This window comes from Plectropomus leopardus, chromosome 21 (assembly GCF_008729295.1).
Source record: "Plectropomus leopardus isolate mb chromosome 21, YSFRI_Pleo_2.0, whole genome shotgun sequence".
In the NCBI taxonomy this organism is placed as follows: Eukaryota; Metazoa; Chordata; class Actinopteri; order Perciformes; family Serranidae; genus Plectropomus; species Plectropomus leopardus.
Genome location: NC_056483.1, coordinates 14019352 through 14031526, shown reverse-complemented (window position 1 = coordinate 14031526; position 12175 = coordinate 14019352). Strand labels below are relative to the sequence as shown.

Below are 12175 nucleotides of genomic sequence, written 5' to 3'. Positions count from 1 at the left end.
TGTCTGTGCGTGTGTCAGAAAAAGGGAGAGGCAAAGAAAGGGAGAGAGCACACCCTTGTGTCTGTTTGTTCCTGTACATGATGTGACTCTCCTCTTCCTCCCCTGTCTCCTCCTTTTCTTCATTTTCAGTCAACTCTGCTTTCATTTCTTTGTTTTCCTTTATGTTTTTCTTCCTTGTGTTCCCCTTTTTCCCTAACTCTTCATACACGTTCCCTATTTTTTGTCCTCTTCTCTCATCTCTCTGTCCCATGTCCTTTTTACCTACGATTTGCTGCGTCCTCTTCTTGCTTTGTGTGACTTTCCTCCATAAAATCTTTTATTTTCTGTCCTCTTCGTCTCCGCCTTTCTCTTCTCTCCTTCATCTCTTTTACCCATATTTCCCGTCCCAGGTTTCCTTCCCACCATTTAAACATCTGAATAGGCATTAAATGCGTTAATCTAAAAAAACAAAGGGCTTATATGATATTAAAATATCTTCAATCATATTTTCTGACATTATATCATGAAACCTTACATTTTGTATATGAAATTATCAAAAACTATCCCTGAGTAATTGTTGGTTATTTTTTTATTTGTATGTTTGTTTGTTTGAATTTGAGTTCTGAGCATTAAAATGTCTTGAAAAGTCTTAAATCTGTCTCTCCTTAAGCTCTAGAAACCCATCACTAATCCTTTATTAGTGAATTTCCCCTTCATTCTTTATTTTTCCCGTTTTTTTTTTTACTCTTGTCCTATGTCTTTCTCAACTTTTAGTCTTCTTGCTGCCTTCCTACCCCTTATCTCCTCCCTCTTTGCTCCCTTTTTCCAATTTTCAACCCCCTGTTCTTAGTTATTTAGTTATTTTTTACTCTTTTTACCCTCTATATCTCCCCTTTGCTCCTCACTTCCTTGTTTCTTTCCCAGTTGCCCTTCTGCTGTTTTCTCTTCCCTTTTCCGAATTTCTCCCCCTTTCCCCCTGTCCTCCCAGCAAGTGAAAAATGCATGAAGCCAGCCATAATTGCATAGTGCATTTCCATTGTATCCATATTTACACACTGCTCAGGGGACCCCGCAGTATTATTATTATTACATTCTCATTCTTCTGCTTTTCTGCCCTTGAGGGTCACATGGAGTCGGTGTGCACATGTATATACATATACATGTGCACACGCACACGTCTGTAAATACCTGTAGAGGTTTGCATGCATGCATAAATTCCCTTTCCAAAACTTTCACGCGCTGACATAAAACACACACACACGCACACACAAAGAGCCCCTGCCCTGAAGCAGCGTTTTTCATTCCCTCTTATGCTTCCAGACAGTTATGTGTGTTGCTGCTGTGGCTCTGGGCAGCAAGTCGGGGTCTCTCTTCTTTTTCTCTCAGCAGGGCAGAGAAGGCTGAGACAGGCTACACAAAGGCCCCGCATGATCTATAGCTTGTATGAAATAAAGATAAAATGTATGAATCTTTTAAAGTTTAGAGAATGGCAAGATTGAGGCCAGTTTAAGAAGCTCCTCTTAAAGTTTACCCTTAATCTAATTTCACTATATAGGTAAGTGGTTGCTTAGAGATTAACACACCACTAAATGAAAACAGGTTGCACCACATAATAACTTAGTTAGTTGTCACAAATTATGTTCACTCACAAACTGCCAGTAACTGGAGTACTTCGTGTACAATATCAGGAAACTTTATGATGGTTACTGTTCTTACTTACTCAGTCTCTTTCAAACTCTGTGCAGACTAATTTGGATCAATGTTTTAACGCTGCTTAGGAGGAGATGGGTAGAAATGAGTGGCGGTGCGTTACTGCATCTCGCCGGGTAAAGAGCTGAAATTCGCACATTCATTTGGGTGTTACTTATGTCTACTACAGTCATTTGACTCAGGTGTGAATGCCAATTGTACACTTTCCCATTGCCTTAAAAAGCCAGATGTTAGCAGGTGTTGCAGGTTTTTAGTATAGTGGGAATGAGGCTTAATATGTAATTTGGTCAAAGCATCAGAACTAAAACTAATAAAATGTTAAGATGCTATTTAGTTATGAAGTAAACTGGGGAAATGTTATAATTACATTCCACAAAAATAACACAGCAAAGACCTGATAAGATTAGCCAGGTTAACGTACTCACTCACTTGCTAAAAATACATTAATAGCTTACTTCAAACTGAGCACTTCTAGTAATAATTGCAAAGGTTGTCTGTGATCTTAATCCCGTGACATCTGCCATGTCCATGTGTTTGCAAGTAGAATTTCCACCACAAATTATCACACTTTGCCAGACACAGAGGTCATGTGATAATATTAGTGCCCTGTAAAACAGCATCCTCATCTGAGATTTGGGGTCGGATTTAGGTTTTTTGTTTGTTTGTTTGTTTTTCTACGTGTATTTTTTGCCTTTTTTCCTGTCAAATATTATGTTTTAATCTCGCTTCACAGCAAGGAGATCCCATGGGGAATTAGTTTCTAAATCACATGAGCTTCCTGGTAATACAGGTCCCATGAGATCAGGGCTTCTGTTTCCAAATCAAACAAAGTACTACTTGCATTTAGAGAGAATTGGTAGTTGGCCTGGCCTCCTAAAACTTTCATCTGTGGAAGCTGGCAAACCAACTCACAATGCTAGTGTTATCTTGCTCGTATGACATGTTTTGAGTGAAGAGGTGGCTAATATGTAATATCTGACCTAACATTTGATGAAAAGCAGTTAATTTAGGATGTAAACTTGGAATATTCTTATTTCATTTCTCAAAAATAACACAATATTGACCTAAAATACATAGCGAGGTTAACATAATTGGATATTTCCCAACTCAATTTAATGTGACTAATTCTAATAACTACATATTTCTCAGTGTATGCATTTATAAATGAAAAGATTGAAGTCATTATTTGTTAATAACTGTGAGGTGAGAAACAAACTTTTTTTCCTGTGATGTCATTTGGCCATAGATATTGAGGCTTGTTTTATTGATTTGTTTTTCCATATTGTTTTGTAACTGATTTAAGGAATTCAATCAAGCATGCTGTTCTGACAGAAATACTGCATTTTGTCAGATTTAAGTTTGATTCAGTTAATACCCAGCAGCATGGATCTTGGCAGACAGCAAACAATCCAGCCGCATCAGAAAACAAAGTGAGAAAGAGGCTGTTTGAAAACTTCACAAGCTCTCCGCCTGGTTAAAACACAACAATTGGTAAAATGGGTCTCTCCAGACTTTCAAGGCTTGAAATGATATCAGTGCACAGCAGAATAGAGGATAAAATTGTGGTGGAGCTGAATGGAAGTGAGGTTTTGCCTGTATGCAGATACCAGTCAAAGAACTTGCCCATTTTCCAGTAATAAGCCTTCTATTAAATTTAAGTAATGTAGCTTGAAGTATTTATCGTCTGGTGGGAGACGAAGGGTGAAGTGAAGCTTTAAAATAAGATGCATAAATGTGTTCACTTATTATTCTTTACTCGTAAGGGCTGTAGTTATACATTTTTACCACTGCCACACAGGGGAGGCAAACATGTCAAGAAATATTCCATGGCATTCACACACACACACACAGACACACACACACACACACACACACAGACATGCACTCGAGGCGTGCTGCTTTCCCTCTAACCATTTTCTTTAATTTCACGCACATTGTGCCATTTTTCTCCTTTGTAACTGACACGCAGGGATTGTGCACACATGCATACACACACACACACAAGGAGCATAACAGGACTGTTGAAAAATAAGGTCCTTTCTTTTCAACACTTGATTACAAGAATCAATAAGCCTCCTGGAATGGCGGGAATATGCCATTAGCTCTGTTAATGTACTGGTAAACATTGTATTGTTTGGTTTCAGATGCTAGAGCACAGCAATTTAACACCCACTTTACTGCACCTCCTGAACACTACCATACTTATGTGTGTTTATTTCTCCATGGCTATTTAATATGTCTGGCCTGTTGTGTGGTGGCATCCGTGAGTTTATGAGTGCTTTCATGCTGCTTCTATTTGATTGAGGTTTTTTTTCTGTCTTTTCTTTTGCCGTTGCTTTGTTATACATAGATGTATTTTTTTTATTTGCATAGCTTTTTATAAGGTTTGATCTGTTTTTTTATATAGAAAACAAAAAAAACATTCATATCGTTTTTGCTATTTGAAGTGCAAAACTTTGCAAAAGTGAAAGTGCCAAAAAATGAAAATAAATAAGCCTTTGAGAAGATACTTTTTAACAGTTGTATCAATGTATTTATACATAAAATTAGTCAGACTAGACACTACTCTGGCACATTACTGCTTCTCAGGTTTAAGACTGAAATGCACCTATAAACGAAAACTTACTTTACTTATCAAATACCTCAAACTGATAGCTGATCATAACGTGGTGGCACCAGGGGTAGCCAGTCAGATTGTAGGGGTGTGCTCCATAGACACGCCCCTGATTGACAAGCACTATTTATTGTATTTGTGTGTGTTCACCTGCATACATAACATTTGTTTTCACACATCTTCTTTTTTCTCACCCAGATGTTGGGGGTTTCTTTGAGGCAGGAACGCTGGTCAAGTATAACTTCATGCCTGAAGCAGTTGCAGGAGCCAGTAGAGACTCAAAGATCCTGACGCACCAGCTGTCGCCGCATGAAGTGAATCTAACAAAGGAGGAAGTAGCCTTCAGTTTCAGCACATCCAACGCTCCCGCTATTCTCATGTATGTCAGCTCCAAGACGCAGGATTATCTGGCTGTGGTTTTAAGGCAGAATGGTAAGATCCACACACACTCACACACACAATTTGCAATTGCTCACTACTGAGAAGTCTGCTTGGAGTAATGCTTGTTAGTGCTGCAAAGTATGTTTTTAAGGCTGACCTTGCAGCACATTTTGGAAACTTCTATAATCTTCAAAAATCCTCCCCAGTCATAGCCTCCCACTGAGCGGTTGATAGGCAACAAAGTACTTTGATGAAAGACAACTCAGAAAAATTTGACAGTGCCATCTAGCGTTTTAGCAGCTGATGTGCACCACCAAAATAAAACTACAAAATACTCACACTGCCTAGGGGTGCAGATAGAGATTCTGGTGCCCCCTGCGCACTCAGGGCCCTGAGATAGTAAATATCGATAATCCCCTGTCAAGATATGGGTTTCACCCCCTACTCCTCACCCCTGCTTGCACCTCCACTTCAAAAAGAATTACATTTTGGCCTTAAGTGTTGACTTCAGTCAGAATATTTCTGTAAGAAAAAAGTGCATAATGAACTAAATGAAAAAAAATAGCTTTAAAAATAGCTAGTCTTCTGTGTCACCCATTAGCAACACACTCATTACTTGGGAACCCATTAGCGATTATGGTTTTGCAGCCAGTACTCGAGAAATATCTAGAAAATTCATTGTTCTTATTTAAGTATTGATTTACGAGAGCTCATGCAAAAAGATATACTACCTGTGAAGGATTTTTCTAATAAACAATGCATAGACATACAGAAGTAATTCCTCTCAGTCATCACTCATGACTCACTAGAAGTGTTTGGTAGTGTATTTATCGGCAAAGACTCAGGTCTGTGCCTGTATTTTCTTATTTACCAGACGTTTATGGGCGTGTAATACCACAGCACTCAGGTGAGGTCGGGACTTTATTAAAGTGTGGCGACCAGGTGCCAGATCATAAGCAGCAGGCATCCAAGAGACACAGCACAGAAAAAAACACACATACACTGAGGCAAATTGCCAAACGAGAGCAATTCTGGGGTTGGTTTATACAAACAGTAGCCGACAAGCCTGCATAGTGTACCTTTTAATCATTTTAGAGAGGTGAAAAAGCAAAGGTGAGATTTCACATAACCAGACCGGGTTTCAAACCACTGCCACATGTGTCTTCAGGTTCACTACAGGTGCGGTATAACCTGGGAGGTCTGAGGGAGCCATTCTCGATAGATGTGGACCAGCGTAACCTTGCCAACGGACAGCCACATAGCATAAACATGTCCCGTGTTGACAGAAGCATCACCATCCAGGTATGGCCTGCACACACGTGATCACTCTCAAAGACATATTTTTGGCTTTTAGATTAAGAACTGGAAAGACTTACAGTTCAATTTCAAGATCCTCCTTAAAAGCAACCAAGGAAAGCATGGGATTGCCATCCAGTACACACATACTCTCAGTCACAAGTACACAATCACACCGGCCCAGCCAGAGTTAGCATTAAGTCAGAGGGTAGAGCAGTGTCCTGTTCTGTCTTCTGCTGTGATGAAAGTGCTTGTCCTCTGCCACTGTTAATCCACTTCCAGTAGACAGCCTAAGTATAGCAACAGAGAGAAAGCATCGATCTGTGTGTGTTTGTGTGACTGCGTGCTGTTTTTGTGTGATTGCCGCTGCATTTTTTGTGTGTTTGGTGTGCGTGGCTGCCTGTGTGTGAGACAGAGACAGAGACAGTGAGCGTGTTTGCGTCCGCGCATGACAATGTGTTTGTGCACATATATTTGTGTGTAGCTGTATTTGTGCGTGGGGGGTTGTTTGTGTGCTCTCGAGTTTTGTGCAGCTAAACAGCTTAGTGCAGATCAATACAGCCAAGCCTCAGTCAGTGGCTGTCAAGGATGGAGTGAGAATTCAGCTAAACTATTACAGACTTTGTTGTGGGCTAAAATGCTGCGATTTGGCTGCAGTTTAAGGAGGACTCTAGATGGATGGCAGCCTCCTGTGAAACGTAGTTACTGGCTGCATCCAGATCAAAGTAAATTTTGTAGTTGTATGGGCAGTATATGAATTGTCATGGGAGGGTCTTTTTCTAAAATTAGATGCAAAAAAATTAAATTCTTGAACATCTAATTATCAGTTTCTGTATGCATGGCCTCCAGTAGAATGTCACTTGAATGCCATGTTTGCACATCATATATTGTGACATTAATGCAGGTGTCATACATTATAACATTAATAGAATTATTTTTTAGAATTATTATTTTTTTAGTTATTCAGACTTTATTTCATAAAGTGTGCATATTTATATTTATCATCTGCTTCCTTAAATATTCAGAGTATTTCACTCACCTGCTCACATGTCAAGAGCCCACCTACCCCCTAGTGGCCAGAGGGAGGCAGTGCATGAAGTAGAGCCACTGGCTCACCAACTCTTTGCAAAATTACTGAACCTTGTTGAGAGCATCACATCAATAATTTTGTATAACCTTGCTCTTACTAATAATCCGGCTATTTGCTTACACCCCACACAGTTTGTTATCTATGGATTTAATGCTAATGCTGACAGAATCAAATTTCCCTGCAAGCATCAATGAAGTTTGATCTTATCTGCTATATTGTGTTATTCATGGTATCCTCATGGATTACTTTCCATCAATGAAACACTTAACCTGGGTCTGCGTCACCTCTATTTTAGAAGTTATTGTAGAGAAAAGTGTGTACCTTAACACTATAATCACTGTGAAAATAAAAAATAAACTAGACCGTCGATGTAATTTGCTTTGGATCTAATTGAGAAAATAGATGTTTGAAGTACATAATTAGGTAAAGAAATGGGAAAAAAGGTGCAAGTACAATGCAAATGGTTTGGCCTTGTACAGATAATGCACCAATGGATTTATTACTCAGAATAAATGAAATATAAATGATAAGAATGACAATGAATCACAATATGTTTGCCGGATGTTTAAAGGAATACATTTAGAACATATGGACACAAAGGAAATGATCCAAATATATGAAGTAATTTGTATATTATCCATGTAATTGGGAAGGCTGCAATCATGACTAATGTGCTGACAGGATTAAAGAAGGGGGTAGTATAAAGAGTGAAAGTCTGCACAAGATGGCAGAGTGCGGGGCTGGATGGGTCAAACACAGGATTTTCCCCCAAGAGACCAGTGTTTGTGTCCTGTTCGAAACCCTTTGTACACCTGGTATTAGTTTGTGTTTTGGGTGATATGATCAATAGTGGACAGCACTAAATACATGTTTAAACAACCACCAAGACTCACTGTGATTCAGTCACCACCACTTGCCGAGTTGGTCTGGGAAACATTTGACGACATATCTTTTGTAAATGCTACAGCATCCCAATGCTTCCTTGACAAGTACTGTGTCATCAGTGCAGGACATGGTGGTTGTTCTGGTGACAGCATGCTAACGCTCGATAACTTACACATTTATGTCAAGTTGGATGAAGCTGTTGCGACGTATTGAATTCTGCTGACAGCGATATCTCCATCTCTATTGACATACTACTTACGTGACTAGCAAGCATGCTGCAGAACATCCAGCAAAAGTGTGGATGTAATAATTGTCTGAGGAGTGGAAATTAAATCTGAACACAAAACAGGCTCTGAGTTATTTTTAAGGCACACCATTACCATGTTTCTTTTCCAAAACCTAACTTATATAAGTTTTTGTTAAGTAATGTGACAATGCTATTCATGGGGCGCTAATACATTGGAAATACAAATCATTGTATGAGCATTGTCATAAAGATATTACACTAACAGTTGTAAGAGGACATGTTGAGTAGCGTCCATATAATGCGTAGTAGACAGTTGATATGTAACTGGTCGTGTTTAATATAATTCTGGCTACAGTGTCAAGGTGTAACCCTCTCTTGTGATAAATACAAGTTCAGCTGAAGCCTCTCCTCTGTTGCTTTCACTAAGGTGACATAAAATATTGAATAACAGTACCAGATTAAATAACAGTAAATTTGCAAACCAATAATCATTACATCTCCTCTTCTACATAAGTCTTTAGCCCTATCCGTCTTTCATTGAACATCAAGCAGTGACCCCATCCATACTGGAATCTCATCACCTACCGTCACACACTACAGTGAAAAATTGTGACAGTACGAAAATTGGAAGCTGAAACATCCAATGGAAATCGTCCTCATTTTCTGAGCAAATCACATCCTGCAACTGCTGATCACACCAGTGGGAGCACTTCAACATAACACATCCCCTTTTACTGGCATAGAGAGTGATTGGAGCAACTGTGCGCTTCTTTGCTCATCACACACACACACACACACACACACATAGCCTACCTGAACTCACACACTGTGTCTTCCACCAGTTGATCGCAGCTTGGTTGCGTCTAGATATCGATGTTTGGCCCGGTGTTCAGCATGTGACTGAAATATTAACTATCAAGTGCATATCCCCAGTTTACCACTCCCCTTGCGTCCGGGCTGCACTCTAAATAAGTAGCCATTCAATCGTCTCGTCCTTAAATGATAGGTTCACCTCTTAAACACTAAAGAATGATAAGAAAATTAAGAGGAACACTGGTGGGCATGATGTGGTAATTTGGGTTTAAGGAGACGAAATCAGCAAGGGAACTGTGGGGGAGGGACGTAGAGAAAAAAAAGATTAAGTTTAAAGATAGGGCATGAAAAGTAGAGCCAGAAGGTGTGCTAACGAAGATAACTTTGATGAGCGAAACTTTTTCATGTTGCCTTACCGCCTCCGGGCTCTTTTCAAGGTACAAACATGCACTTAATATCCACCACGGGTAAACAGATGTGGACATGCATACCAACAGACGTGCATGCACAGGAGAGATCTTGTCAGGTCAGCTCACTACAAAGGCTTTACACTGCTACACTACAAAATCCACTTTATTCAGTCTAATTCATCTGTCCACTCCACTTCTTCTACCTCTGCATTCCTCCCACCTTCTGCCTTCTCACATCCTTGAGGGTTTTTAGTTATAGTTAATTTACTTTTAGCCATGAACCATGACTGTAGCTTATACTCTCACTAATGAGTTGCGAGGAAGAGGACAAATTTTGCTCAGAATGACAGCAACAAAAGAAACTCTGAAAAAGACAGGGGAGCTGGTGGTCTGCTGACGTAAAGGAATACTTTGCCCACAAAAAGACCATTTGTATATTAATGAATCATCTCATGTTACCTTAAATTCATGAGGAAAACTTTTTCTCCAATGCCTCAACGAGGACTGCATTTAGCAACAGTAAAACTACATAAAAACATCCTTCTATCTATCTAAAGTCTCACACAACTCCTGCAGTTAAAGTCTAATATAACCAATTGTGTGCTCAGTACTTCACAAACACATGCATACATTATAGCTAAAACCTTACTATTTCAAACACTTCTGCATTAAGAGCCTCACACACTGACGAGTAGCGCACATAGGCAACGACCCCCACTCTACTTTTATTTCAAAACGTTTAAAATTTTTAGCCAAAATGCATGGTTTGGGGAAGTACTCAAGAAGTACATTAGGACAATCATCAAGAATGCTCACCATTTTTTGATTCTTTATTCAGCGTGAAAGCATGCGAGAAAAACAAAGTTTTCTTCACAAACTCAATGTAACACGGGGTGAGTAATAGATATACAAATGGTCATTTTGTTGGTGAAGTATTACTTTAATTCTCAAATATAGCATGCAAAGACAATATGTCAGTTCTGTAACAGAATTTTACATGAAGCAGATACCATGACCTACCAATGAAGCATTAAACTGCAGGTGTCCATGTTAAAGAAAAAAAGTATAATTTACCCAGCAACAAAAGACAAAAAAGGACAAAGTTAGCAGCTAGCTAGAGAACAAAGAAGGGAACTTATCACTTAAAGAAACAAATATTCCTGTTACTGATCTGTTAGATGTGTAAAAAGGCAGCTGTATGCCAATAAGTTGGCTGTATCACCTTGAAGTGGAAACATAAAGGCAGGCACATACAGGTGGCAGGCAGAATTGCATTGTAAAATTGAGGCTTATAGGAAACCAGTCTAAACACTGAGGTTGTAATTTTTTATAGCCGTTACATTGTGCAATCAACATTTACTTCATAATTATAAGTGAAAGCAAAAAACATTCTCTATTTCCACATTAAAAATTAATAATATATTATTGTTGTCTTTACCTTGTTTCTGCTGCCGTCAGGTGGCCATAAAATAGTTGGCACAGATTTTAATAGTCATCTAACATCTGCATGGTTCACCAAACTTATAATGTTATTGTTCTGTGTTACTGTTTGATGGTGTTTCAGTCATTCAGTAAGTTCTTTGAAATGCCATCAACAGCCTTTACAGTCAGACAAAATGCTCACAACCTGTCCTACATGCTGAAATGTTACCTGCTTTTGAATGTTCAAACTGAATTATCGTTGACTGAAATGTACACTCGCTAATTACTGAGTTTGAAATAGGATCACAAATTACCGCGTTAGGTATTAAAGCCTAAAATGCCAATTTTGTTAATAGCGTGCCACGGGCATTTGAAACTTTACCAACCCATTATTATTTTGCTTACATGCTCATTGGAGGCCTTGTTGCAGGTGCTTTGATCTGAGATATAACAACATGAGTGAGAGGCAGAGATATGAGTCAGATGCAATAAAAGGCAGTTATGCTGGTGGGCCCGCCGGTGCATCAAATTCAATTTCCAGGGTAAAAGAGCGAGTTGAGTGTTTACCTGAGGCTGAGGAGGTCTCACTTCTCTGCTATCAGGGCTGCAAATCTTAAAGGCATTTAGACAAGCGACTGTTCAGTTTAAAGACACGACGGAGAACAAGTGGGAAGACAAGTAGGAGTGTGGTAATTGGAATCAGAGAGAAAAGGGAGCAGAAAAGAAATGGAGAGCAAAAGAAAAAAGAGGGAATAGAGAGTCAAAGAGAGAGAGGTGGAGGTTGAGAAGAGAAAGATTATGTATCCAGATAAAGAAGCAGACCCACAAAATAAAATAACAAAGATCACTTTGATGCATTTAGGTTATCTAAACCCTCCACAGTCCTGAGGCTTATTTCAAGGTGTGGATTTGCATGTGCACACAAATACCTGCTGAAATGTACACACGGGGTGCGCAGAGTGCAGCGCAGGAGGCAAATGTTTGGTTTTTAAGCAGTTTGTGGGGTCTCTTCAGGTTAGCAAGCTATCAAAAGCATATCATGGCGAGATCAAAATAAGTTTCCATCTCTCCATCTTTGGCTTTCGCTTTCTCTCAAACTCTCACGCTGTTGAGGGTTTAGAGATGAAAGTGAGGAGGCCCTTTAGGCAACAGACATCTTATTTCTGTTTCGTCTTCTCCTCTTGTCTCCTCTCCTCTTTTCTCTCCTCCGATAGTCGTTGGTTGGTTGGTATTAGTGGTGTGAATCGCTGGCTCTAGCTGTGAAGGAAAAGATAATAATTCAGTTGTTCTCTTGATAATGAGGTCAAGCTATTTATTCGAGTAAAGAA

At 39.3% G+C, this 12175-nt stretch overlaps 1 protein-coding gene across 1 annotated transcript in view; it reads left to right on the top strand.

Moving 5' to 3' along the window:
* cntnap2a (contactin associated protein 2a) overlaps positions 1 to 12175 on the top strand; it is a 373307-nt gene that overhangs the window by 336594 nt on the left and 24538 nt on the right. The window contains exons 21-22 of the mRNA XM_042510367.1: positions 4502 to 4735; positions 5853 to 5986. Of these exons, the coding sequence (XP_042366301.1) occupies positions 4502 to 4735; positions 5853 to 5986 (368 nt within the window). The remainder of the gene's footprint in view (positions 1 to 4501; positions 4736 to 5852; positions 5987 to 12175) is intronic.